The sequence below is a fragment of the Ahaetulla prasina genome, chromosome 1 (genome assembly GCF_028640845.1).
Source record: "Ahaetulla prasina isolate Xishuangbanna chromosome 1, ASM2864084v1, whole genome shotgun sequence".
NCBI classification, from domain to species: domain Eukaryota; kingdom Metazoa; phylum Chordata; class Lepidosauria; order Squamata; family Colubridae; genus Ahaetulla; species Ahaetulla prasina.
This window is the reverse complement of record NC_080539.1, coordinates 71,886,822-71,912,649: the sequence shown is the minus strand read 5'-3', so window position 1 is coordinate 71,912,649 and position 25,828 is coordinate 71,886,822. Positions and strand designations below refer to the sequence as shown.

General features: G+C 37.8%; 1 protein-coding gene across 4 annotated transcripts; it reads left to right on the top strand.

Moving 5' to 3' along the window:
• The first annotated feature begins 5,106 nt into the window (after positions 1–5,106).
• On the top strand, positions 5,107–25,268 carry RNF8 (ring finger protein 8). 4 transcript variants are annotated; one of them, XM_058184324.1, is made up of 8 exons: positions 5,107–5,240; positions 9,295–9,423; positions 12,202–12,936; positions 14,880–14,942; positions 16,860–16,949; positions 17,262–17,369; positions 20,550–20,754; positions 22,356–25,268. In XM_058184324.1, exons 1-8 carry the CDS (start codon positions 5,160–5,162, stop codon positions 22,562–22,564), a joined length of 1,620 nt encoding a protein of 539 aa, XP_058040307.1. In that variant the 5' UTR covers positions 5,107–5,159; the 3' UTR covers positions 22,565–25,268. The 4 variants fall into 4 exon arrangements, with proteins under 4 accessions (XP_058040307.1, XP_058040225.1, XP_058040406.1 ...); XM_058184242.1 differs by having other exon boundaries at positions 5,152–5,289; XM_058184423.1 differs by having other exon boundaries at positions 5,152–5,289; positions 20,550–20,761; positions 22,356–22,528.
• The last annotated feature ends 560 nt before the right edge of the window (positions 25,269–25,828 follow it).

The following is a 25,828-nucleotide window of genomic DNA, read 5'->3' as shown; positions in this document are numbered from 1 at the left end:
GTATTTTTTTCTTGGTTTTAGATTTCAGGAGATATTTTCAAAAATATATTTTATTAAGATGAGGGCAAAAAGCCAGACAGTGCCTGTGGGACTCAAACTGCTAAGATAGCAGTTAAACATCAGTAGGCTATGAAGGAACCACTAGACTAAGCTGGCTTGAATGAGTAATTCTTGTTCAGAATATATAAGAGACAACTAAACAAGACTGTGAAAGCAATGGAATAAAGATTCTCAGACAATATAAGAGAAGTGATTTAGCAAGTATTGTATGGTCTAGGGGATAAATATTCTTAGATGATGTAAGATCTTTATTGCAATATTTTTTAAAGTATTTTTTTTTCTTGGTTTTAGGTTTCAGGAGATATTTTCAAATATATATTTTGATTAAGATGAGGACAAAAAGCCAGACAGCACCCGTGGGACTCGAACTGCTAAGATAGCAGTTAAACAACAATCAGTAGGCCGTGAAGGAACCACTAGGCTAAGCTGGCTTGAGTGTTAATTCTTGTTCAGAAGATATAAGAGACAACTAAACAAGATTGTTAAAGCAATGGAATTAAGATTATGTAAGAGACTGAGTGGATATTTTATTTTTTTATAATGTACTTTCCACTCTTTTTCTATGTTTTTTCCCTCCATCTTCAGTTTCAGGAGATATTTTCAAAAACATTTTATAATCAAATTGAGCTGATGAAAAATATATGTTGAAAGTTTTTCCCCACATATAAATAACAAGAAAAAAGGCAACAAAACAGTCGGTCCACTAAAGAGGGACGATGGCAAGGAAGCAAGAGCAGCTTAACTCATTCTTTGCATCAGTCTTCACGTAAAAAACCCCTATAACCCAACCTACCAAAAACATAACTGTAAAAGACAGACTAGAAATAAAAAATAAAATAAGCAAGAGAATGGTAAGAGAATACAAAGCTGATGTTGATTAATATAAATCACTGGGACCTGATGGATTGCTTCCCAGAGTTCTGAAGGAGCTGGCAGTTGTTATCTCAGAACCATTGTACCATATCTTTAAAAAATCCTGGAGTACCAGGGAACTACCAGAGGATTGGAAAAGAGCTGATCTCTTCAAAAAAGGAGAAAAAAACAGACCTAGGAAACTACAGACCAATCAGGCTAATATCAATACCTGAGAAGATAATGGAAAAAATAATCAAAAAACAGATCTGTGAACATCTAGAAACAAATAAAATTATAACTAGTGGCCAGCATGGGTTTGTTAACAGATCATGCCAAATCAATCTTATTCTTTGATAAAGTCACTAAATTACTGTTCATGCCAAAACAATTAATTTTTCCCCCTCATGCCATCACTTTGCTAATATCTAATTGTCACAGTACTGTCTTATGTCTATAGATCTTTACTCATGTAGTAGTGCTGTATTACTATTATCCTTGTCATCTTTTCTACTACCTTCTTCTCTTGTATCTTATGATTATATTACTTTGCTGTTTGTATGCACACTGAGAGCTTATGCACTGGAGACAAATTCTTTTTGTGTCCAATCACACTTGAACAATAAACTATTCTATTTTGTTCTGTTTTATTCCAGTGGTTCTCAACCTTTTTTTTACCATGAGCCCCCTTTAAATACCTTTTGTAACCATGGACCATGGCCACGGACCCCAAGACTTAACTCAAGATTTAAATCATAACATTTCTTCAAGCCTTTGTGGACCCTCTGTGATGACATCATGGCCCCCCAGAGGCCCGTGGATCACAGATTGAGAACCACTCCACTCCACTCCACCATTCCTATTCTGTGGTGGCACAGTGATTAGAATGAAGTATTGCAGGCTAATTCTGCTGACTGCCAGCAGTTCAGCCATCCTTCCAAGGATGGTAAAATGAGGATTGTTGGGGATAATATACTAACTCAGTAAACCAGAGTTCTCCAACTTTTCCAGCTTTGTCGATGAGTGGGGGGGGAGGAGAGAGGGGATGGTCAACAAGCGTGTGCACATGTAGCTCAGATTGTGCAAGCGGTGTGCACGCATGGCCATCACTCACGCAAATGGAGTGTGCATGCATATGCTTGCCCATTGCTCATGCAAATGGGGATGAGCATGTGTGCACACACCCACCATTTCTGCAGCTTGGTTGCAAATAGTTCATGGCTCACTAGTGGGCTGTGAGCCCACGACCCAGAGGTTAGGGCCCCTGCTGTAAACCACTTAAGAGGGCTGTAAAGCATTGTGAAAAGATATATACCATAAGTCTAAGTGCTATTGCCTATTCTATTCTATCCTAGCCTATCCTTATTATTGGAAGGACGCCCTGTTGAAATAGAACTGCACTGTTTAATCAATTAAAAATGCTAACCGAAAGCTCCAATTATTCAGATATCTTCTTCTTTTTTGTCAATTCTATATTAAAAATGCAGAATTAAACAATGTCTTCATGAAATTGTCCTTCACATAAATAAGTGGTTTTTCAAAATTACCAGCTGCTAGTTACAGTATGGTAGGTGTGCAAAGAATTTGAGAATCCCGATTCGAGTCAGGGTGTCCCTGCATGGAAAGGAGTTGGTGAATTTAGGAGCAAGGAATCTCCTTCAAATGTGGTACAGAAACCATACCCATCACCCATCTCCTTCCACTTATGACTTTATGACTCTAACTTTGTTGTTTGTATCCTTAACGATTTATATTAATATTGTTTCCTGATTGCTTATTTGTAACCTATGACTATCATTAAGTGTTGTACTTTAGAATTCTTGATGAAGGTATCTTTTCTTTTATGTATGCTGAGAGGATATGCACCAAGACAAATTCCTTGTGTGTCCAATCACACTTGGCCAATAAAAATTCTATTCTATTTTACATTTTTATAGAAAAGGTGGATCTTTAGTGAAAGTGTGGTATTTGAGTGTTTATTTATTTATTTATTAAATTTTTATACCGCCCTTCTCCCGAAGGACTCAGGGCGGTGTACAGCCAAAAGATAAAAAACACAAAAATATACAATTAAAACAACAATTTAAAACCGAGCATATTAGAAAAAATGGCCAACATTTAAAAATTTAAAATTTAAAATTATGAACCCTAAAATAATAAAAACCCCGTTAAAAATTTAAAAATATTAAAAATATTATGCCAGTCCCGCTTGAATAAATAAGTGTGTTTTCAGCTCACGGCGAAAGGTCTGAAGATCAGGCACTTGACGTAGTCCAGGAGGAAGTTCGTTCCAGAGCGTAGGAGCTCCCACAGAGAAGGCCCTGCCCCTGGGGGCTGCCAGCCGACATTGTTTGGCAGACGGCACCCTGAGAAGACCCTCTCTGTGAGAGCGTACGGGTCGGTGGGAGGCATGAGGTAACAGCAGGTGGTCCCGTAACTACCCGGGCCCTAAGCCATGGAGTGCTTTGAAGGTGGTGACCAAAATCTTAAAGCGCACCCGAAAGACCACAGGAAGCCAGTGCAAGCCGCACAGGATTGGTGTTACATGGGAGCAACGAGTTGCTCCCACTATTACCCGCGCAGCTGCATTCTGGACTAGCTGCAGCCTCCGGGTGCACTTCAAGGGCAGCCCCATGTAGAGAGCATTGCAATAATCCAAACGAGAAGTGACAAGAGCGTGAGTGACCGTGCATAAGGCATTCCGGTCAAGGAAGGGGCGCAACTGGCGGACCAAGCATACTTGGTAAAAAGCCCTCCTGGAGACGGCCGCCAGATGATCATCAAACGACAGCCGCCCATCCAGGAGGACGCCCAAGTTGCACACCCTTTCCATTGGGGCCAATAACTCGCCCCCAACAGCCAGCTGTGGCTGCAGCTGGCTGTACCGGGGTGCTGGCATCCACAGCCACTCCGTCTTGGAGGGATTGAGCTTGAGTCTGTTTCTCCCCATCCAGACCCGTACGGCTTCGACACCGGGACAGCACTTCGACAGCTTCGTTGGGGTGGTCCGGGGTGGAAAAGTACAGCTGCGTATCATCAGCGTACAGGTGGTAACTCACCCCGAAACCACTGATGACCTCACCCAACGGCTTCATATAGATGTTGAACAGGAGAGGCGAGAGAATCGACTCCTGCGGCACCCCACAAGTGAGGCGCCTTGCGGTCGATCTCTGCCCCCGTCAACACCGTCTGCGACCGGTCGGAGAGTGTGTTTCTGTCATGTGATGTTTATTCTGGTGAATGTGGGGTTCCTCTGAGAATCAGGTTTAATTAACTCTATCTGTGTTTACAGACCTTCTTTGATATGTGTATTAAGTCTGGGTAACTGATTTGGCGGTTTAAGGAAGTTTGAGAAATAATTTCTCCTGTTTGCTATAAAACTTTTCATATAGGCATAGTGTTGCAAAATAAGGAAGAGAAATCTATTTCAAAACTATTGCTTTTATGCAGACATGTTTAACTGATGTCAAACGTTCAACTTTGTGACATTTATTTATTTATTTATTTATTTTGTCACAACAATATATGTAGGTATCATATATTTCTTTGCTTTCTAAAATAAAGAAATCCCCAAACGAAAAAAAAAACCCTAATTTGAGTGCTTTTGAATTTAATGAGCACAAGGTGCTTAATCGGTTAAAATTAATTTAAACTATTAAGTGAATTTCATCTTATAACGAAATTGTAAAATATGTAACTAAAGGAATTTGTGTATCCTTGGAAGAGGGTGGTCTGGATTAAAAAAACTTCTTTTCATACCCGCTGAATTCCGAGTCTGTTTTCATACGTGCCTGGAGGACAAAGAGATTTCTTGCAGACATTGCCCTAATTCTACTTGTTAACTTCAGCAGAAAAGCAAATAAAAGTCAATAATTCTTAAACGCACTCGAAGTGATAAAAGTAAAAAAGCTTGCGATTGTTTGCAAACCGTTATTGCGCCCAAAGACCAGCAGTTGTGGCAAAATCACCCCCTTCCCCGTAAAATCGCAGCGCCCAATCAGCTCCCTGCAGGGGTCAATTGGGTTTGTGATACGGCTGACGAATCAGCTAAACGCAACAACTGCGCCCGCCGGCTGTCTCCGGCTATCGATTAGTCTGGCCTGCTACTTTTGACGCTTTGGGTGCCATCTTTGTGGGGGGCGACTGAAGGCGGCGGAGACGTTGACTCCTTTGCCCGACGTTAGGCGGAGCCAGGCTCCGTTCGGCTCAAATCGAGCGATTGCTTCTGCCTGTAAGTGGCGCGGGCCATGAAAGATGGCGGAGTGTTTTGGCGGCGACGACCGGATTTCTCGTCCCTCAGGATGGCTGGGGCAAGCTTGGTGCCTCAGGCGAGTTGGCATGAATGAAGAGTGGCTGCTGCTGGAGGATGGGAGCGAGGTGAGAGGGCCAAAGGCCTTTTCTCTCGACCAGGGCTTGAGGGTCGAGGGAGAAACGGCGAAAAGAGGAAGACAGAGTCCCTCCCGCGCCCCCTGGCGGCTGCTTAGGAATTACATTCGCGGGGTGCCTCTGTGCTCCCAGGAACCTGCCAGCTTTTTTTTTTAAAAAATATATTATTTAAGGGGTCCGCGTTGCTGCGTTAAGCGAATTACATTCTGAAGCTGCTAGCGAGGACCTTGGGGGGATGGGGTGGGGTTGGGAAACCCCTGTGCCAGAGTAACCTATTTTTATGACAGTGACTACTTCGGTGTAGAGCAGGGGTCTCGAACCGTGGCAACTTTAAGACTTGTGGACTTCAACTTCCAGAATTCCTCAGCCAGCTTGGCTGGCTGAGGGATTCTGGGAGTTGAAGTCCACAACTCTTAAAGTTGCCACGGTTCGAGACCCCTGGTGTAGAGCATTGAAGGGATGCTGCAAATACCGGTAGGTGATTTGGAAACTTGGCAACTTTTAAGATGAGTGGACTTTCAACTTCCAGAATATCCCAAGGCAGCGTGCATGGGAGTTGAAGTTCACAACTTGAAGTGTGTCAAGTTTCAAAAGCAACGCTCCAGATGTAGGATCCTCGACTTCAGCAAACCTTTGGTAAGGTCTTTCATCAATTACAGTGACCACGTGCTCTTCATTCTTACGGGACCGCCTGCTGTTACCACACGCCTCCCACCGACCCGTACGCTCTCACAGAGAGGGACTTCTCAGGGTGCCGTCCGCCAAACAATGTCGGCTGGCGGCCCCCAGGGGAAGGGCCTTCTCTGTGGGGGCTCCCACACTCTGGAACGAGCTTCCCCCGGGTTTACGCCAAATACCTGACCTTCGGACATTTCGTCGCGAACTCAAGACTCATCTTTTTATCCGCGCGGGGCTGGCTTAAATTGGGATTTTAATGTTGAATTTTATTAATTTTAAACGGGGTTTTTTAACGTGGTAAATTTTAATTACTGGGCTAATTTAAATAAGTTTTTTAAATCATATTTTAAATTTGTATATTCTATGTTCGGTTTTATTATGCCTGTACACCGCCCTGAGTCCTTCGGGAGAAGGGCGGTATAAAAATCAAATAAATAAATAAATAATAAATAAAATAAATTAAGAAAGGACAGCTCCCTTTTATTTCGGAGAGCTGTCCTTGACATTTATTTAATTCATTAGTTACTTCCTTGGTCTTGATCTTGGATTTTTCTCTTGTAAAGCAAAGTGTGAAGCATAAAACATTACTTTTTTTTTAATCCTCATGAACAGCTTTCCATTGCCATCTTCCCCACCTGCCCTTTTTTTTTTAGGTTTGCCCTTTTAGTTTTTGCAAGGAAATATATCACACTACTCATTATGTATCCTTGTCGGTGGGATGATGAGAATGGAGGCTGGATGATACTGCTGTCCAATGGATTTACAGATTGTGGGACAGCTGCATCCCAAGGGTCTTCACAAATGGTTCTGCCTCATCTCTGAAGAGAAATATGCTGCCCTGTATCTTTATAAATGACCTAGAACCGTGATGGCGAACCTATGGCACGTGTGCCAGAGGTGGCACGCAGCGGCCTCTATGTAGGCACGTGAGCTGTCCCCTCAGCTGTGTCGCACATGCGTGCACGTCTCCTGCCGCCCAGCTGGTCTTTGAGTCTCTGGGATGCATGCGGGGTGCGCGTGCACATTCTCGGCACATGCAGGGAGATGTGCGCATATGCACAGGGGGCACATGCGGGGTCGTGCATACATGTGTGGTGGGCGGGGAGCATGCGCAGGCCCATGTGCATATTGCGTTTTGGGGGTTCAGACGCGCATGCGCTTTGGGCATTCGGTCCAGAAAAGGTTAGCCATCACTGACCTAGAAGATGGGGTTGGGGTGGGGTTGTTCATACATATTACACAAGGATAGGAAATTTGATAATACAGGTGGTCTGCAACTTACACCATTCATTTAGGGACTGTTCAAAGTTACAATGGCACTGAAAAACTGACTTATGACCATTTTTCACACTTAATAACCATTGCAGCATCCCCATGATCACATGATCAAAATTTGGACAGTTGGCACCTGGAATGTATTTATGATGATTGTAGTGTCCTGGGGTCATGTGATCATTTTTTGCACCTTCTGATGAGCAAAGTCAATGGGGAAGGCAGATTTATTTAATAACTCTGGGAAGAAAGGTCGTAAAATGGAGCAAAGTTCAATAACTATCTTGCTTAGCAATGGAAATTTTGAGCTCAGTTGTGGTCATAATTTGAGGACTACCTGTATCTTCCAGGACAAAATCACAATTTGAAATGATACTGAAAGATTTCATAGTTAGCATATAGTAAGATAAATGCGTAAATACAGGAATATGGGATCCCAATCTGATCCTTCTTCTAGTGATGTATCCATCATCAGTGGAACTGAGTCCATCCATGTTACCCATGATCACCATCATCTCTTTTCTTCCACCTTTCCCAGTGTTACAGTCTTCTCGGGGAAGTTAGGCTTTCATATTAATGAGAGACTTTAAGTGCATGCAGAAACAGAAACACAAACAAAGCTCAGTTGAACATAGCCAGCTTTCTAAGCCCTGTTTCTTGATCAGAGATTCATGGATTTTGTTTTTTTAAATGTCAGGATCCATGACTTGAAAAAAAAAAAGGAAAACCTTGCTGAATTTGTATCTGTATATGAGGCTAAGTATTTATTGTAAAGGGGCTCAGTGGTTAAGATGCTGAGCTTGTTGATTGAAAGATTGGCAGTTTAGCGGTTCGAATCCCTAGTACTGTGTAACGGGGTGAGCTCCCGTTACTTGTCTCAGCTTCTGCCAACCTAGCAGTTCGACTTTGGCATTTAGTTATGCTGGCCACATGACCACAGAGACGTCTTCGGACAGCGCTGGCTCTTTGGCTTTGAACCAGAGATGAGCATCACCCCCTAGAGTTGGGAACAACTAGCACATATGTGCGAGGGGAACCTTTACCTTTTTATTTATTGTAAAACATCTTTCTCTCTAAACAAAAATGTTGATGTTTCATGTATGGACAGCAAGTGTTACTTTTCAAGTTATGTTAATAGTTAAATAATGGAGTACTTTTGGCCTGCTTCAAGTATAAAGAGTACAGGAAATTTGTATGGTAGCGTAAGTTGGATGAGCAACACATACACCACATGGGATACCTCAACTCCATTTTTCATAACCCAAAGAATTCCCATATCAATAAATTATGCATGTTTTATTAATTACTTAACTTGTTTATTAAATTTATTTGCTGCCCATCTTTCAAACAACTCTGGGCAGCTTACAGCTTAATAAACATTAAAAATATAAAAATCATCAAATATAAAATGACAGAATAGATAAAATAAAATCATTAAAACAAGATGGAAAAGGAGGGAGCTGGATATATGGGGGGGGAGGTTGGATTAGCTTTTAATTAGTCAACAACCTCCAATGTAAACTCCCCATTGGGACCCCAAGCCATCTGGCAGAACCAGGTTGTACGGCTCTTATGAAAAGTTAGGAGGGTGGGAGCCAATCTTACCTCAGGAGATAAGATATTCCAAAGGCCAGGAGCCACAGTGAGAAGTCTATATAAAGAAGTATTTAAATAATACCTGTTTTGGTGTCCCATTTAGCTAAATTAAGGTTTTGTTTTGATGTATGTATATAATTATCTTTTAAAGTTCTTCTAAACAATGATTATAATTAAAGTAAAAATGATTTGTAAAAGTGAGATTTAAAAAAAAATGTTTTAGTAGATATATCTGTTGACCAGCAAAAGGACTAAAAAATTTGATTCTGTTCACTTTGGTGATATAATCGCATTACTAGCCATGACCCCTGTAACCTGTGAAGGGTGATGTATTTTTAAATGAAGTGAAAATGCCCCACACCCTTCAAAAAAAATATGTTGCCACCTTCTGGCTTACAATAATTCATTAAATTACAATTTAAAAAACACTTTGTCTATTTCTTTGTTTAGGTAACTATAGGTCGAGGAGGTGGTGTCACTTACCAGCTGACATCAAAATCCTGTCCACTGATGATCTCTCGGAATCATTGCATTTTCAAGCAAAATGCCAGTGGCCAGTGGACTGTGATGGATAACAAGGTAAATTAAATAGAAGTGAAAGATGCTGAATGTGGAAACCAGTTTGAAAAAAATGACCTGAAAAGCCATGTTTTAATGATAGAAATATGTATTTATTTTGTTGGTGATTTTTGAAAATTAAGCAGTTTTTGGAACCTAGCCTGCTGTAATAAAAACAACAACAGATTCAGGAACTTTGTTTGTGAAAATGTCATCCAGAATGCAAGATTATTATGTTTTACAGTATACTTTAAATTTATCAACTGGATTGGGGATTGCCAAGATGATAAGGGCATTTTAAATTTTATCAATTTTAACTAGTACGGTCAATGATAACAGACTGTGGCAGCTGCAGTCTGTTAACTTCTGAAGGGCTGTTCATAGCTCACTTCTTAGCTGAAGAATTTATTTATTTATTTATTTTATTAGATTTCTAGACCGCCCTTCTCCCGAAGAACTCAGGGAGGTGTACAGCCAAGATAAAAATAAACAATGTACAATTAAAACTAAATTAAAAAACTTATTATACAATTTGGCCGAAAAATTAAAATATTTAAAATCTAAAAACCCCAATTTAAAACTTAAATAAAATTTAAATTCAAAATCTAAACAGTCTAAGAAAGCCCTGCGCGAACAAACAAGTATGTTTTCAATTCGCGGCGAAAGGTCCGAAGGTCAGATATTTGGCGTTATGAAGATATTTAATGGACAATAACTAAAGGTTGATATGAATGGGAGACCCCTTATCATTTAATTTCTTTGCTTGGTTGGATCATACCTCCAGCTGACACATGATTAATTTCATGTTGTTCAGGAGACCCCTATTGTCTTAAAGATTTTTGGGACAATGCAAGGGAATTGGGAAAGTCTAATACATAAGGTATCATTCCTACCTTATGTCATGTATTATCTAGTGTAATTTTTTAAATAATCCTGAGTAAGTCAGCAGTGTTTCCCACCTCAGATTGGGCATTCTGGTATGGATACTTCCCCCCCCCACACACACACACTAAAAGCAGAGATAGAAAGACAAGATGTTGGTTCCTGTGGGAAAAGATAGCTCTCTTTTCCAGTTCAAACCAGTGGTGAAATGTAAAATTTGTTACTGCCGGTTCTGTGGGCATGGCCAACCTTTTTTTTTAACTTTTAAAAGCATTTTTTCTACAACTTCTTTGACCAAAGAGGTTGTAGAAAAAATGCTTTTAAAAGGCTCTGACGACCCAGCTGAGCCGCGTGATCATCAGAGGCTTTTTTTCTTCTCTCTGACTAATAAACCCAATATGTTCTTTGAGGCAACCTTAGATCTGTGTTATGATTTAGAGTAAATCAGAAATGTGGTTTATTGTGATACAGGTAGCCCTCGTTTAGAGACCATCTTGTTTTGCAACCATTTCCAGTTACGACTACCTGTAGATGAATCTGGTCTTTAGGAGATTTCAAATTATTGTGTTCCATACCATATTTTTTTCCATATAAAAGAATATATTTAAAATCATCAACCATAAAAATCATCCATGCATTGTTTGAAAGAATATTATACTAAATGTTATGCTGAAGGCAATAAAATAAAAACATACAATGGGATGAAGTGTTTTGATTTCACTAATAATTTTTGACCACTTCCTGTTGAAGTGGATGTGGAGTTTTCCTGTATACTATTTTGTGTTATACCTGGACACTTTGATATCTACAACAGGTATTCTATAATCTTTTAAAAGATTTATAATATACAGAATGATTTTTTTAAAAGAAATTATTTTGTCATCCATTAAATTAAATCGGCCAACAGCCATAGTCTTTTCCAGATAATGGAAGTAATTTGACAGCCAGTCTACTGTAGAGATGGTGACTCTAAGAACAATTAATCAATTGCAATTTGCTTTGCTGGGCTTCTGCTTTCCATTAAGTACTATTTATTGCTGCGTTCGCACGGCCTAGAATATTTGTTGGCTAGTGGCTTTTTGCTTAGCTCCAGATACTATATAACAAGCATTTGTAAGCACTAGACTGTTTTTGAAACTGTCTTGCAGAAATTTTCTAGAAAAAAATTAATTAACTTGAAGCTAATGTTCAGTTATTTTGTAATGGTTATAAAACAATATACTGTATTTTGAAAGCAATTTCTGTAACTGATGTTTTAGTAGACAGAAGTCACTTCTACATGTTTGAAGCACCCTATGTATAGAATCAGACTTGTAAGTTAACTGTATTTTGTCTTGCAGTGAAGATGCCTACATGATAACACTGCATCCCTCTGAAGCTGCACTCATTGAGAGTGGGAGTGATCCAGTATGATTTGTTTGATCAAGTTAGTTTTGACCAAGATGTCAAAAGCAATAGCTGTTAGAACAGCTTGCATTACATAATCAGAACTTGATGCTAGAATTTTTTTGAGATTTCAATCTTGGTAGCAGATTTCTGTTTAGGCTCTTGTGCTTCTAGTAGAGGTATACGGTATGGACAAATCATTGCGGACAACTCGCCGCAGCCAACTCGCCACAGCCTACTCGTCGTGGCCAACTTACCAAGTTGGCTGTGGCAAATTGTCATAAATTCATACAAGAGGCTGGTAAAGAGTATTATATTGCATCTGGTTATTAATTAGCTAATTAGAAACTAGGCTAAATAAATTACTTTATTAAATAAATAAATACATTCCTTAATAGCCATATTAAATCTCATCCATTGGATCACTTTTAATTTGGATCACTTTTTTCTTCAGGTTTTTACCCTTTGTTTTTCCCCATACATTCTCCATAGTTCTTTTTTTTAAAAAATATATTTTTTTAATTTCTACAGAGCCTAAATGGTGTCTGGCTGAACTGTGAACGCATTGACCCTTCAAGGGCCTATGTTTTACAAGAGGGGGACTTTATCCAATTAGGTGTGCCTTTAAAACACAAAGAAACTGCTGAATACGAATATACACTGATAAAGGAAGAAAGGAAGATAATTAGCCCATTTTTGGCACTGAAAAATGACCAGGCAACAGAGAAAGTAAAGGACAGAAGTAAACGTAAAATTAGCTTGGAGGAATCAGAGACATCTGGAGCCGAAGGGCCTTCCCATTCTAGATCCAAGAGAGATCGAGCATCCTCTGATAATGACTCTTTGGGAAAAACTCAGGAAGGCAGTACCGATCTATCTAAACCACCAACGGAAAACACGGAAACCATAGTACTACTGTCGTCAAAGCCAAGCAAAAAGGAGAAGAAGAAAAACCACTGTAACTCTGTTCAGCCTGATCAAGTGTTTCTCATCTCTAAGGAACAAAAAACACCAAGTCTGGAACAGTCTTGGAACAGTTTGGAACAAGTAATAAAAACTCTAGAAGACATGACAAAGCTCAAAGCCAAAGTGCAGGAGAAACAGACAGCAGTCTTGACTGTAAAACAAAAACCCAAATTTGCTCCAAAAGAGATTCAGGTATTGGAGCAGGAGCTGCAACAACTGCAAGAACAGTTATGTACTGAGCAGCAGCAGCAACAACAACAAGTTGAACAGCTAGAGAAAACTGTCTCTAATGAACTACAGGTAGGCATAACCATGCTAAGCTTTCATTTATCTTTTAAAATAAGCTTTTAGGATGAATCTAAACTAAAGGGTGGGGAGCACTGCAATGTACTTGGAAATGCCAATATTTGGGGTAAAGTAGTCTAATAAAAGTAACGTTTGTGGACTTCTGAAAAAGGTAACTTTTTGGTAAATTTAGTTACATCTTTCATAATTTTTAACTTTTTAAGCCTATTTTATGCATAACCTGCTGTCTTTTGTAGTGCAGTACCAGCACTTCATTCAAAGAAAGAATACATCCTTTGGCTTCCTAAAAAATGATCATCCCTAAACATGAATGACCAAAGGGAGGGAAAGGTCAGCTTTTTTAATATTGGCAAATCTTTTCAGATTTTTAGTCATCATCACCCAATTTCAGTGTTCCTCCCCTTTCTCCACAGAACTTGAAAATGTGAAAGGTTTCCTCTCTCCATAGGTTTTTCAAATTTCAATCTTGGGCAATAAGACAATTCTAGGGAATTCTAGTATGTTTATTTTTAAAAATTAGAATTTGAAGGACTAATGTGTGCCCCTGTAGAAAACGATGTAGTTCCGTGGGGTATTTTTCAAGAATAAAACAGCATTTTTATTCTTTATACTTGTTTAAAATATAGTTTTTAATTACAAAGAACCCTCCTTTAAGATAAAAGACTAATTTCATTTGATAAAAAATAAATATTTAATAAATATTTAATATTCATGGAATATATATTCTGATTACTGGCTCTAGTTCTCCAGACCTATTATTCTTTGGAGGAGATATTTTGTAGCATATTTTAAGTTGCATGTTTTCAATAAACACACTTTAAACACACTTTTGGAAAAGGTAACATATATTAATATAGAAAAATTCAATAGCAGCTACTAGGTTCAACTGCTTTCAGCTGAAGGTATTTTTTTTTCTTCTGGTATGATAACAACCATTGATGTTTCACTGCTTTATCTGTTTCTTTAAATTTGTTGTTTGGTGGTGGAAGAGAGGGAGTTAGGGTTAGCCCTAGAAGAGAACAAAAGAGGATTTTAAACATTCAACAATAAAAGTATTGTTTTATGTTAAAAGTACAGTATAGTGTTTAGCAGGACATATTTTTGATTGGCAAAAGTGAAGATGATTTTTCAGGATTTATTTTTATTTTAAAAATTAGAATTTGAAGGACTAATGTGTGCCCCTGTAGAAAACGATGTAGTTCCATGGGGTATTTTTCAAGAATAAAACAGCATTTTTATTCTTTATACTTGTTTAAAATATAGTTTTTAATTACAAAGAACCCTCCTTTGAGATAAAAGAGTAATTTCATTTGATAAAAAATAAATATTTAATAAATATTTAATATTCATGGAATATATATTCTGATTACTGGCTCTAGTTCTCCAGACCTATTATTCTTTGGAGGAGATATTTTGTAGCATATTTTAAGTTGCATGTTTTCAATAAACAACACTTTAAACACACTTTTGGAAAAGGTAACATATTAATATAGAAAAATTCAATAGCAGCTACTAGGTTCAACTGCTTTCAGCTGAAGGTATTTTTTTTTCTTCTGGTATGATAACAACCATTGATGTTTCACGGCTTTATCTGTTTCTTTAAATTTGTTGTTTGGTGGGTGGAAGAGAGGGAGTTAGGGTTAGCCCTAGAAGAGAACAAAAGAGGATTTTAAACATTCAGCAATAAAAGTATTGTTTTATGTTAAAAGTACAGTATAGTGTTTAGCAGGATATATTTTTGATTGGCAAAAGTGAAGATGATTTTTCAGGATTTATTTTTATTTTAAAACTTTAGTTTTCACAACCAGTAATTGTGCTCTGTTGCATTTTCTTTTAAGTGTATGGAGAAAAATGTTTTTACATGATATCCAGCAAACTGACATTGATTTTTTAAATATTTTTTTTCTGCTTGTGATTCATATCCGGTTATTATGTAGACAGCAAATGAAGAACATGGAGAAGAAAGACTGAAGGACCAACTTGCTCAGGTTCTACTACAGGTAATTTTAGAGATATTTATGTTTTTAATTACTCTGCTCTATTTTATGTTCTGTTTATCCCCTCTGTGTTCACTCAGGATTTTACTTTTTTTATGGCCAGCTCCATCTTTTCCCTGGGCCAATCTAACTGACTTTGGCATCCCTATGCTATTTGTATTCTTCTTAAAATATTTTTTTTGCCTTATTTACATAAAAATATTCATGTATCTCCACCACATGATTATAGGCTTTACTTTGTTAGTCAAAAATTGAGAACACAGTTAAAAACCTTTGTTTTGCCACAAATTCAGTTCTGAAGCTATGGTCACTTATAGTTTCTCCAGAGAGGGACTGCAGCATGTTTAATTGCTCCATAGTTGTAATTGCTTCGTCCATCTGATACCCAGACCAATTATCTTGCCCTACTAAAGAAGCTAGTTCCTGATAGCAGTAATTCTGTGTTGACAGTTTAATATTACTGTATTTCATAGGCCTGACTGTCAACAAGTTGTCACTTTTGCATTGTTTTGACAACCTACTTGATACTTGTCCAGAATTCATCCTGTTTTGTTTTTTATATTTGTTTCTTTTCCATCTCCGTATTGCCTCCTGTTAGTTTCTTATCAAGTGTGTGTTTTTCCTGAAGTTTATATAAGTCAGAGATAACAGAGATGTGATCTCTGAAAAATTGCTAGGACAATAGTGTACCTTGGTGTAGTGGAAATCATTATAGTGTTGGCTTCTTCTATGGGATAAAAGTAGCCAACTTCTTGTTTTGAGGGAATTGTTCTTGCTCACCATTAATATTTTATTTATTCATCCTTTAACAATGTTTTACACTATCCTTCAGCCATCAAGTCCCAGTATTGTTAATGCCAAGTTATTAAAATAAAAAACAAGAGTTCTTAAATAAAGAATATGTATGTATGTATGTATGTATGTATGTGTAGTGCTAATGATGATCAGTTGCTTTGCTTGCTGCTTTTTCCTTTTCTCTTTTGGATATTATTTTCAGTGGTGATTTGAGAAGGTGGGAGGGCATTAGTCCAAGCTGATGAAGCAGCAGCTGCAGCAGCAGGGGATAGCAATGAAGACAATTTACTTATGTACCAAATGTATATACAGGTAGTCCTTGACTTATGACCTCAGTTGAGCCCAACATTTGTTACTAAGCGAGACATTTGTTCAGTGAATGTTGTCCCACTTTACAGGCTTTCTTGCCACAATTGTTAAGTGAATCACTGCAGTTGTTAAGTTAACACGGCTGTTAAATGAATCTGGCTTCCCCATTGACATTGCTTGTCAGAAGGTCGCAAAAGGGGATCACATGACCCCGGGACATTGCAACCGGCATAAATATGAGCCAAGTATCTGAATTTTTATCATGTGACCATGGGGATGCTGCACTGGTCAAAAGTATGGAAAAACGGTCATAAGTCACTTTTTCCAGGGCTTTTGTAACTGAACGGTCACTAAAGGAATTGTCGTAAGTGGAGGGCTACCTGTATTTCTTTAATATACTGTATATGTGTATCTGCATTATAGATACCCATATAGCGGCATCTGCAGGGATGGGGGCAAAGAGGGCAGAATGATGAAAGCAGTGCCACAATATAGGACCCAGCCCTTTTGTGTGTGTCTTGTGACATTACATGCATATACAAGAGGGGTGGAGTTTGCAATACAACACCAGAATACTGTTTTCATCTTTTTGTCTGTTGCGTATTTTTAAAGTTAATAGCTCTGTGTTATCATAGACTTCTACTTTTTTTAGTGTTTTATAGTTTGATAATCGTGTATAGGCAAATATTGGTACGTTTTATGGAACACATTCAGAAGAATTGAATTTCCGTGGCAACCAGCTTCAGAAATATTAATTTGAATGCAGCATATCAGATTATTTTGCCGAAACTGTTTTTGTTTGCTTTTAATTTTTAGCATCAGGCCCTGATGGAAGAACTGAATCGTAATAAGAAAGATTTTGAAGAAATAATTAAAGCCAAGGATAGGGAATTGAAAGAAACCAAGGTATGAATAATAGACCCTATGAACGTATGGAAAAATGGATAGTGCAGACATTCTACAATCCTCTTTTAAGTGTCTATAAAATTTCTTCAGGAAGCTCCTGTCTTCCTTTCCACCAATACAGTGTGAACTGCCTTCATTTTTTCCTTTTTATGTTTAAATATGGTTGTGGATTGAAAAGCAGTATTTTAACTAATCATATAGGCAAAAATTTTATTTCTGAGTACACAATATTTCATCGTAAGAAACATGTTGTCCGTTTCCTAGCTTCAGCAATTGCATTCTTAGTGTTTTTGTCTTCTGTCTTGGCCATAGGAGGAGAAGGAGAAAGCAAGAGCACAAAAAGAGGAGGCACTGAGCCAGATGAACGATGTATTGGAGAATGAGCTGCAGTGTACAATTTGCTCTGAACACTTCATTGAGGTAAGACAAATATTATTGTTTTGTTCAAAAGAGAAAATTTTAGACCAAGTGCAAGTTTGTTCTTCGTATTTTCATGAAAACCATGGGGGAAGGTTAAAGCTTAAAGCTTTCCTGTGAGGAGAGCTTAAATAAAATACAAAAGATCTTATAAAAAGAATTTTAAAAAATTAGACTAGAACTACTGGAGCAGATCAGATCAATTTATTTAGCAACATTCAAAGAAAAAGTCAGTTGAGGCAAACTTGAGAATATCAGAAATAGATAAAGTTTTTCTGAAATGCCTCCCTTTGCTTTGCCGTATTTTTCCAGGTTAGACACATGGATACTTGTGAATGTGTGTTTTTTCAGGTGCTGGCATACAAATTGTTGAATCTCCATGTCCCCATTGCTATACCCTGGTGTAACCATACTTACCATATAATCCTTTTAGATGACTTTCTTTTGGGTTTTTATTGACTGAGATCAGAAAGGGCTCAAAAGGGTAATAGCCTCCATTTGAAGACCTCCAATAAAAGCAGAACTCGCCAGTTAGTTTGGAACCACTTCCAAAGGCTTATCAGGAACTACCTCCTAATGTCTAGCTTGAATTTACTTCCTTGGATTGGATACCATTAGAGATGGACCTGCTTTTGAGACCAGTCCTTGGCAGAAGTCATTGGACAGATCTCCCCACCGATATGCTTTTTGTGTGATGCAACTCACAAGGGTCAAGTCTGAATTGGCTCCTACGATTCTCCTATCATTCAGGCCCCAAAATTATATACTATATTAATGTTAAGTTTTAAATAATAAAATTTAAGCATTGGAAAGAACCTTAGAAATAATTTAGTCCACCCCGTTGCCCAATACACAAACTACTACATATGTCAGGGTTCCAAGGAACATCCCCAACAAAATAAAGCTCTGAGGCTTGAGGTTCCTCAAAGTTCCAATTTATTAGAGATGTCATGTTGGCACAGCTGGGAAAATCAGAAAGCTTCCAGGTTTTCCACACCCAGTTGACAGTTCACAGCCCTGCCCCACACCCACAAGTTCATCACATTGTCCAATCAACTCTTCACACTCAATTGGATATAATCTTCAGGCAGTCTACATCAGACGCGGGCAAAAGTCCTTGAATACGGAATGTTGTTATGACTAACTTTCTATCGCTCCAACGACAACCCCCTCCCAACTTCTCCAGCTAAAATATGTGGCAGTTAAGAAGCAAAAAGAAAATTGCCTTCCAAAACTGACAACATATCTCTGACAGATAACCATTCAGGTTCTGTCCCAACCTTTCTAGTAAGGTCTACCATCAAGGCGATTCTTTTTGACGTTCAACAAAACATCAAAACTGAAACCCACTTTTTCTTGTCCATTTTCTGGAACAATTCTGCCTTGATAGACAGCTATTATGTCCCACACATTCTTTTTATAAACCAGAACTTGAAAAAAAAATCCAAAATAATTAATACTGAGGAGTAAACAGGTTTTTTTCAGGCATAGGGATAGATGATAAGGTGAGCCCGGGTGGATTGGTTATTGGCCTTCCTGGATGCCATATATTATGTTTCTTTTATTTTTGATTATTGTTTTTACCTTGTTGGTTACATATTGTTTTAATTTGTTAACCATCCAGAGTTATGTTTGTGAGAGGAATGGCTATTTAATTATTCAGTTTATATAGCCACTCACCTGACTTTTATATGACTTGAAGCAGCTTAAAATAAAGCAACTAAAACCATAAAATAAAATGCACAATATAAAAGCAAATAAAAATAAAAACGCATACCTGTAGCAGCAAGGCATAATCTAAGCTATTATCCACACAACCAGGAAATGGGCTTTAACCAACCTCAAAGGTCCCAGGCCTGGGCACAAAGCCAAGTTTTCAAGGCCTCACAAAAGATCTACAAGGATGGGGCTAATCTGATCTGGAGGAGGATGTTCCAAAGGGCAGATGTTACAGCAGAGAAGGCTCTGCTTCTGGGCCCAGCCAGTTAATCGTATGCCTTTCCTGCCAGCTCTGGTGGGACAGGTAGAAACAATTAGGGATAGATGGTTCCACAAGTAACCTGATGCTAAGCAATGAGTGGCTTCAATTGCACCTGGAAGCATACCAGAAGCCAATGCAGCCCATAGAGCGGTGGTATCACATATGCTGAATGACTGGAACTAGCAGCTGCCCATGTTTCTGCATTTTGCACGAACTGAAGTTGAAGCATCCAAATAGTCTTCAAGGGCAGCTCGATTGTAAAGTGAATTGCAATAGTTCCATCTGGAGGTTATGGGAGCAAGAGTGTCTGTGATTAGGGTCCCCTACTCCAGGGACAGGAGCAACTAACACACAATTCTAAATTGTGCAAAGATCTTCCTAGCCACGGCTGCCATCAGTTCTTTCAGCAGGAGCCGTGAGTCCAGGAGGCCCCCAGATTGCACAGTGGATCTGTCTGGATGCCACCCATCCAGACCCAAAGATGGAAGATCCCTGGAGCCAGAAGGTCCGAAAACATAGTCCTACTTGGTCTTGCTTGGATTGAAGTAAAGAATGTTGTGCCTGATCCAAGCCCCCAGCGCTTCTAGAATCTCTTAGAAAGTAAACCAGAAGTGATTTAATGCTATATAACACTGTTTTTATATATTTATATTTTTTTAATCTGAAGTTTTGTTTTTTCTTCAAATGATACAAAATATAATGATGTAGATAGTATAGGTAGTCCTCAACTTAAAACCACAATTGAGCCCAAAATTTATGTTGTTAAGTGAGAAAATTGTTAAGTGAATCTTGTTTCCCCATTGACTTTGCTTGTGAGAAGGTTGCAAAAGTAATCACATGACCCCAGGGCACTACAACCATCATAAATGTGAGTCAGTTGTCAAGGATCCGAATATAAATCATGTGACTACGGGGGTGCTGTGGTGGTCGTAAGTGTGGAAAATGGTCCTAAGCCACTTTTTTCAACGCTATTATAACTTTGAACGGTCACTAGACGAATTGTTGTAAAACCACTGGTACTATGGAAGAATTGTAACAAAATCTGTTATACTGTACAGTGAAAATATGCAGAATAACCTTGGAAAGTGCTGGGTTTATATTTCTCTTTTATACAATTAATTCTTCCCTGAGATAAACTGTGATGATCAAAAGAGGGACCTTCTATAAAGTGGCACTTTTCTTGCATTCTTTTTTTTTTATAGGCTGTCACTCTGAATTGTGCACATAGCTTCTGCTCCTATTGCATTGATGAATGGATGAAACGTAAAGTGGAGTGTCCGATATGTAGAGGGACAATACTATCCAAGACTCGGTCACTGGTTCTGGACAACTGTATTGACAGGATGGTGGAAAACTTGGATGCTGAGACAAAGCGCCGTCGCCTGTCCCTTATCCAAGAGAGAAAAGGTGAGAGGTGGGTCCTCCATTCCTAGCAAATGAAACATCTTTGTCAGTAGCTTATTTTAGGGAGTAATTTAGAAATGCATTGATAGCAAGCTAAACATACTTCTATAACTTAATTTTATTCATGGTGAAATCTCTTATCTGCATTTCTACTATAGTTTTAAGACTGAATTGTGGTCAAATTTGAAACGAGAACAATACAGTAAATTTGCCAGATATTTTACAAGTTGTACAGTTGCATAGCTTCCCAGAATGTTTAAGAAAAGTGTGAAATAGATTAACACCCTATTTAATCCACATTGTTTAATACTGTGTGTGTGTGTGTGTGTGTGTGTGTGTGTGTGTGTGTGTGTGTGTGTGTTTCTATCTCACTTTCTTCCATTATGGAAATATAACATATGGTCTTCCATTACAAGGACTGACCAGATACAGTTCTGCTTTGCTTCAATAAGCTTGGGCTTCAAAGTAGACCAGGTCCTTGGGATCAGCTGATTGAAGTATCATGTTGCAAGTACAGAAATGGTGTCTGTTGAAGAATCTAGTTTGCAGCTAAAATTTAGTGGTCTCTTTATATTGTTCCACTTTTTTTGGATATAGAGTGATGAGATAATGGGTAGGCACATTTTTGAAATAACTGATCTTTTCCCTTAATAGTCTCCTTGGAACACACACATACATATATATGTAGGGCAGTGAACTCCAACCTAGTATCTGTAGACCATTCACTCTGTGAGATTACTGAAGATGGTCCCTGATATAGGTGCTAGGATAAACAGTGTATTGCTTGAAATGTTTAAAATCGTTGGGAGCCCCAAATTTGACAATAGTTGACTTTTATGAAGGAAAGATGGTTCTAATTTTCCTGCCATATATTAACCCCAGGGTTTTCAAACTTTGTCCCTGTTCATTAAAAAAAAACTTCAAAAAAATCTTGATCAAACATGTTCAGTTTAGGTCAGTAACACTTGCACAAATGCTGTAGAACCATAAATACTGTTACATTCATTAAGGTATAAAATGTTATCAGCCGTAGATAATAAAATATTAAAACTAGAGTAAACCCATATGTATCTGCATAGAAACATGAAACCTGTGTATATCTGAATATGTGAGATTAATGGATTTCTACTCTTTATGTCTATAAATCATGGTAGGCCCCACCTTATCTTACACATTCATCTACCTATTATCAGTGATTCTCAATCTCTGGTCCGCATGTTGTCACAAGGGGTCTGTGAAGACTTGAAGAAATGTAATGATTTAAATCTTGAATGAAATCTTGGAGGTCTATAGCAATAGTCCGTGGCCACAAAAGGTATTTAAAGGGGGCCCTTTGTGAAGAAAGGTTAAGAACCCCTGGCCTGTGACTATCTATGGAAGTTCTCCGGTTGGTATCTCCACAACATTGATTTAAGACAACTGACAGTGAAATGGCCTTGTGCAAACCTTCACTAGATATTTTTGTATGTAACCTTCTGACAGATTTATTTGAAATAAGTTTATTAAAATTATAGATAACTTTTGTATATTAAGGTATCTGTATCAGCCTAAGTTTTACAAACGTTGGTACACTAATTACTGTATTTTTGTGTGTTTAATTGCAGGAAAGCGGATTGTTCCATCAAGCCCACCATCAGACAGTGAGAGCAGTAGTCTTACCTCTTCTTCAGACAGTGAGAGCAGTAGTCTTACCTCAACATTAGATAGTGAGAGCAGTAGCCTTCCATCTATGCATTCCCTTAGTAGCACTTTCACAAGCAGCTCTGAAAGTGATGATTATGATGGTGACTCCGATAGTCCCCATGTGATATGAAAATCTGCTCTGCACGTGTGCAGTTTTTTGGAATTTCCTCAAGATGGTTTCTGTGGGGAAAAAGGGTATTTGGAACAAAGAAGATACCGAATTTTAAATTGTGGATTAAAGGAGCTTTGCAGGATCCTGTTCTTTTCTTCATTGCATATATGGGTATCTTTACCCCCCAAAAGTCCAAATTTTCAATTCTATGACTCATTTGTCACACTGGACTCATGGTGATTAAACCTTGTCTGTTCTTGCTATGAAAATTAGGGCTATACAAACCTATTTGAAAGATGCCTCACAGCATAAAGGAATGTGTAATGAAAAAGTCTTGTTTGAATCAATCAAGCTGCTAATGTATTTTTCTCCAAATTCATGCTCTTTCTTTTCTATGGTCAAGTGAAAAGAGCAGGAACAGCTTCCAGAGCAAATGCATGAACTTGGCAAAACATAGCTGTTTATTGATTAGAAGAGTAGTGCTTCATACATGCTTCTGTATGTTATGAAGCAGATTTTTTTTCAAAGTTTTCATAACTTGAATAAAAATTGTGGGTGAAAATACACAAGCTTGAATATCACAAGCTTGAATTTTCTCTCAGTAACTTTAACAATGATAGTTGGTCAACTGAAGTGTATACTATGATGTATCATTTGTGACAGCAATTTATATATATATATATATATCTAATGGTTCATAAGAAGAATAAGAATGGTAGCCTCAGTTATAACTTTAAAACATGTTGAAGATAATTGTTAAAGTTTTCAGGAACTGTACTTTGTTTTCCATAAAAGGATCTAAATTGTTTTCCTCAATTTCTGTTGCCAGAATAGAATTAAATTAATCCAAAACTTTGTGGGAGGGGGAAGTAACTACTCAGGATACCTTGAGACTAAAGTGAAGAAAATCACATGAAAAAGCAGAGTGAAGAAGGTGCATTTCTGAACAAATGGAAGATCGCACAATACCAGTATTCTAGAATTTTATTGTCATAAGTGTACAACACCCATGTTCTAGGCTTTGCATTCAAACCATTAAGCAATTGACTACGCCTTCTTTTTTGTTTTAGTATTACTTGAAGACATTGTTTTATCTATTTATTAAGGTGCAAGATATAAAAAAGAAATAATCTTTTATTTCTTTGTTTATGAATTTTTGTACAGTCAATTCAGTCTACCTATTTTGGCTTTAACAAGAATGATTGATTTTACACTTTAATAACGACTTTGCAAATGCAAATGTTAAATATCATTACAAGTAATTGTAATCAGCCTTAATAGTTGTCAATACATTACTGACAGCAGAACTCATATGTGACAAGGTCCTATTCAGTCTACTCAGCCCAGAATTTATTGATGAAGTTACAGCCATATGAAAAAAGTTAAATACACCCCCACTGAAATGTTTGACTTTTTCAACATATTTCAACATTTGATCTTCATTTTAACAATATTGGTAAAGTAAGCATACTCGTACTATTATCACCTCAAATACCTAAAACTAGCCTTGGGTGTACCAGATCTGGTGCAAATGATTAGCATATTGTTAGAGAAGATTTGGGAGGAACTTGTCTTATTCAAACCTGAGGCATTTGGTTTGCTTTACTCTTAGTTGCTGAAGTCTGTGGTATCACAGGCCTATATCAAAAGATAACTCCGAGGCCTTCAGAAAGAAGATAATTGTCTATGACTCTGGGAAGAGATTTAGAAAGCTTGCCAAAAATTGGATATTAATCATTCCACTGTATCATCTACAAATGGAGAAGATTTCAAACAACTGCCAACTTACCCAGACCAGGCTGTCCCATCAAGTTCAGCCCAAGAGCAGAACACAAGTTGCTGAAGGAAGTTTCTAAGAACCTCAGAATTTCATAATGTAACCTATAAGTAGAAGTTGTTACTGTTGATATCAAAATGCACAAGCTGCACAAATTAGATCTATATGGAAGATGGGTCAAGAGGAAACCTTTATTTTTCAGAAAGAATGTCAGGGCAAGACTAAAGTTTGCTCATGAACATCTAAGCAAAGACTAGGACTTCTGGAACAATGTCCTCTGGACAGAAGAGACAAAGATAGTTATTTAGCCACAGTACCAGAAAACATGTTTAGTGAAAACGTAATGTATCACCAGAAGAACCTGATAACAACTGTAAAGCATGATGGTGGAACTTAGGTTAAAGTTAGGGTGTGATTTGCTGCATCAGGGCCTGGGTAGTTCACTATCATAGAATCTACTATGAATTCTTCATTGCATCAGTGGGTGTTTAAGGATAATGTAATGATTGAAGCTTAAACCTCAGCTAAAAGTGAACCTTGCAACATGACAATGAGCATATGAAGGAATAGCTGAGGGAAAAATAGAGGGTTCTGAGGTGGTCAAGTCAAAAGCTGGACGTGAGGTGCTGTGGGGCAATTTGAAATGGCTGTGAATGCAAGAAACACCTCAAACATTGCACAGCTGAAAAAATTCTGAATAGAGGTGTGGGAAGCAAATTCCTCCCAGGTAACGTCAGAGCTGCTAGGCAGTTATAAGAAATACATGTTTGAGGTTGTTTCTGCAAATGGGGGCAGAACCAGTTATTAGAACCAAAGGAGTGCTTACTTTTTCCACAGACAGAAATTTTAATTTTTTGCGGAATAAATAAATACAGTCAAATTTTCATAGTTTTTTTTGTTCAAGTGTATCACCTGTACTGTTTGAAGATAAAATATAGATGTCAACAAACAGTAGTATTTAAAAGTTTATGAATCTTTTTTGAATTTTCAATATTTCTGCATAAATATTACCTAAAATTTAATATGTTACCCACACAAGTCCTAATACTAGATAGAAACAATCTAATTAAATGAGTAAAAATATTATATGTGCTCAAAGGTGCTTTTTCAAGAGGCAATTGGTCTTTCTTTGTTTTTACTTGAAGATGTTTTGTTTCTCATCCAAGAAGCTTTTTAGTCCAATTATTTTTATGATGGTTTTTAGTGTTAGTTCTTGGTCAGCTATCAGAAGAGTGTTCTGTGAACAAATTTTTAGAAGAAAAATAGTTCTATCTATCAAACTTGATAAGGATGCTATTTATTTTTACCATCATGCTTGATCCAAGAGTGGGATCTATCCTGAACAACTTTGCCACTAAAATCAGTGTTCTATACTTTTTCTCTTGAGTTTTCCTATCCAGCCATAAAGTCACAAAATAGGTAACATAAGAATTCCTTTCTTAATGCAAATACTGAAAATAGAAAAAAAACTGCTGTTCAAAGTATTGGTACTTTTTCAATTTAGA

Coding starts and splice junctions, on each gene's coding strand:
- RNF8 (XM_058184242.1), top strand. CDS start 5,167: ATGGCGGAGTGTTTTGGCGGCGACGACCGGATTTCTCGTCCCTCAGGA. Junction 14,943..16,859: donor TTGCTCAGGTTCTACTACAG/GTAATTTTAGAG, acceptor TTTAATTTTTAG/CATCAGGCCCTGATGGAAGA. Junction 16,950..17,261: donor GGGAATTGAAAGAAACCAAG/GTATGAATAATA, acceptor TCTTGGCCATAG/GAGGAGAAGGAGAAAGCAAG.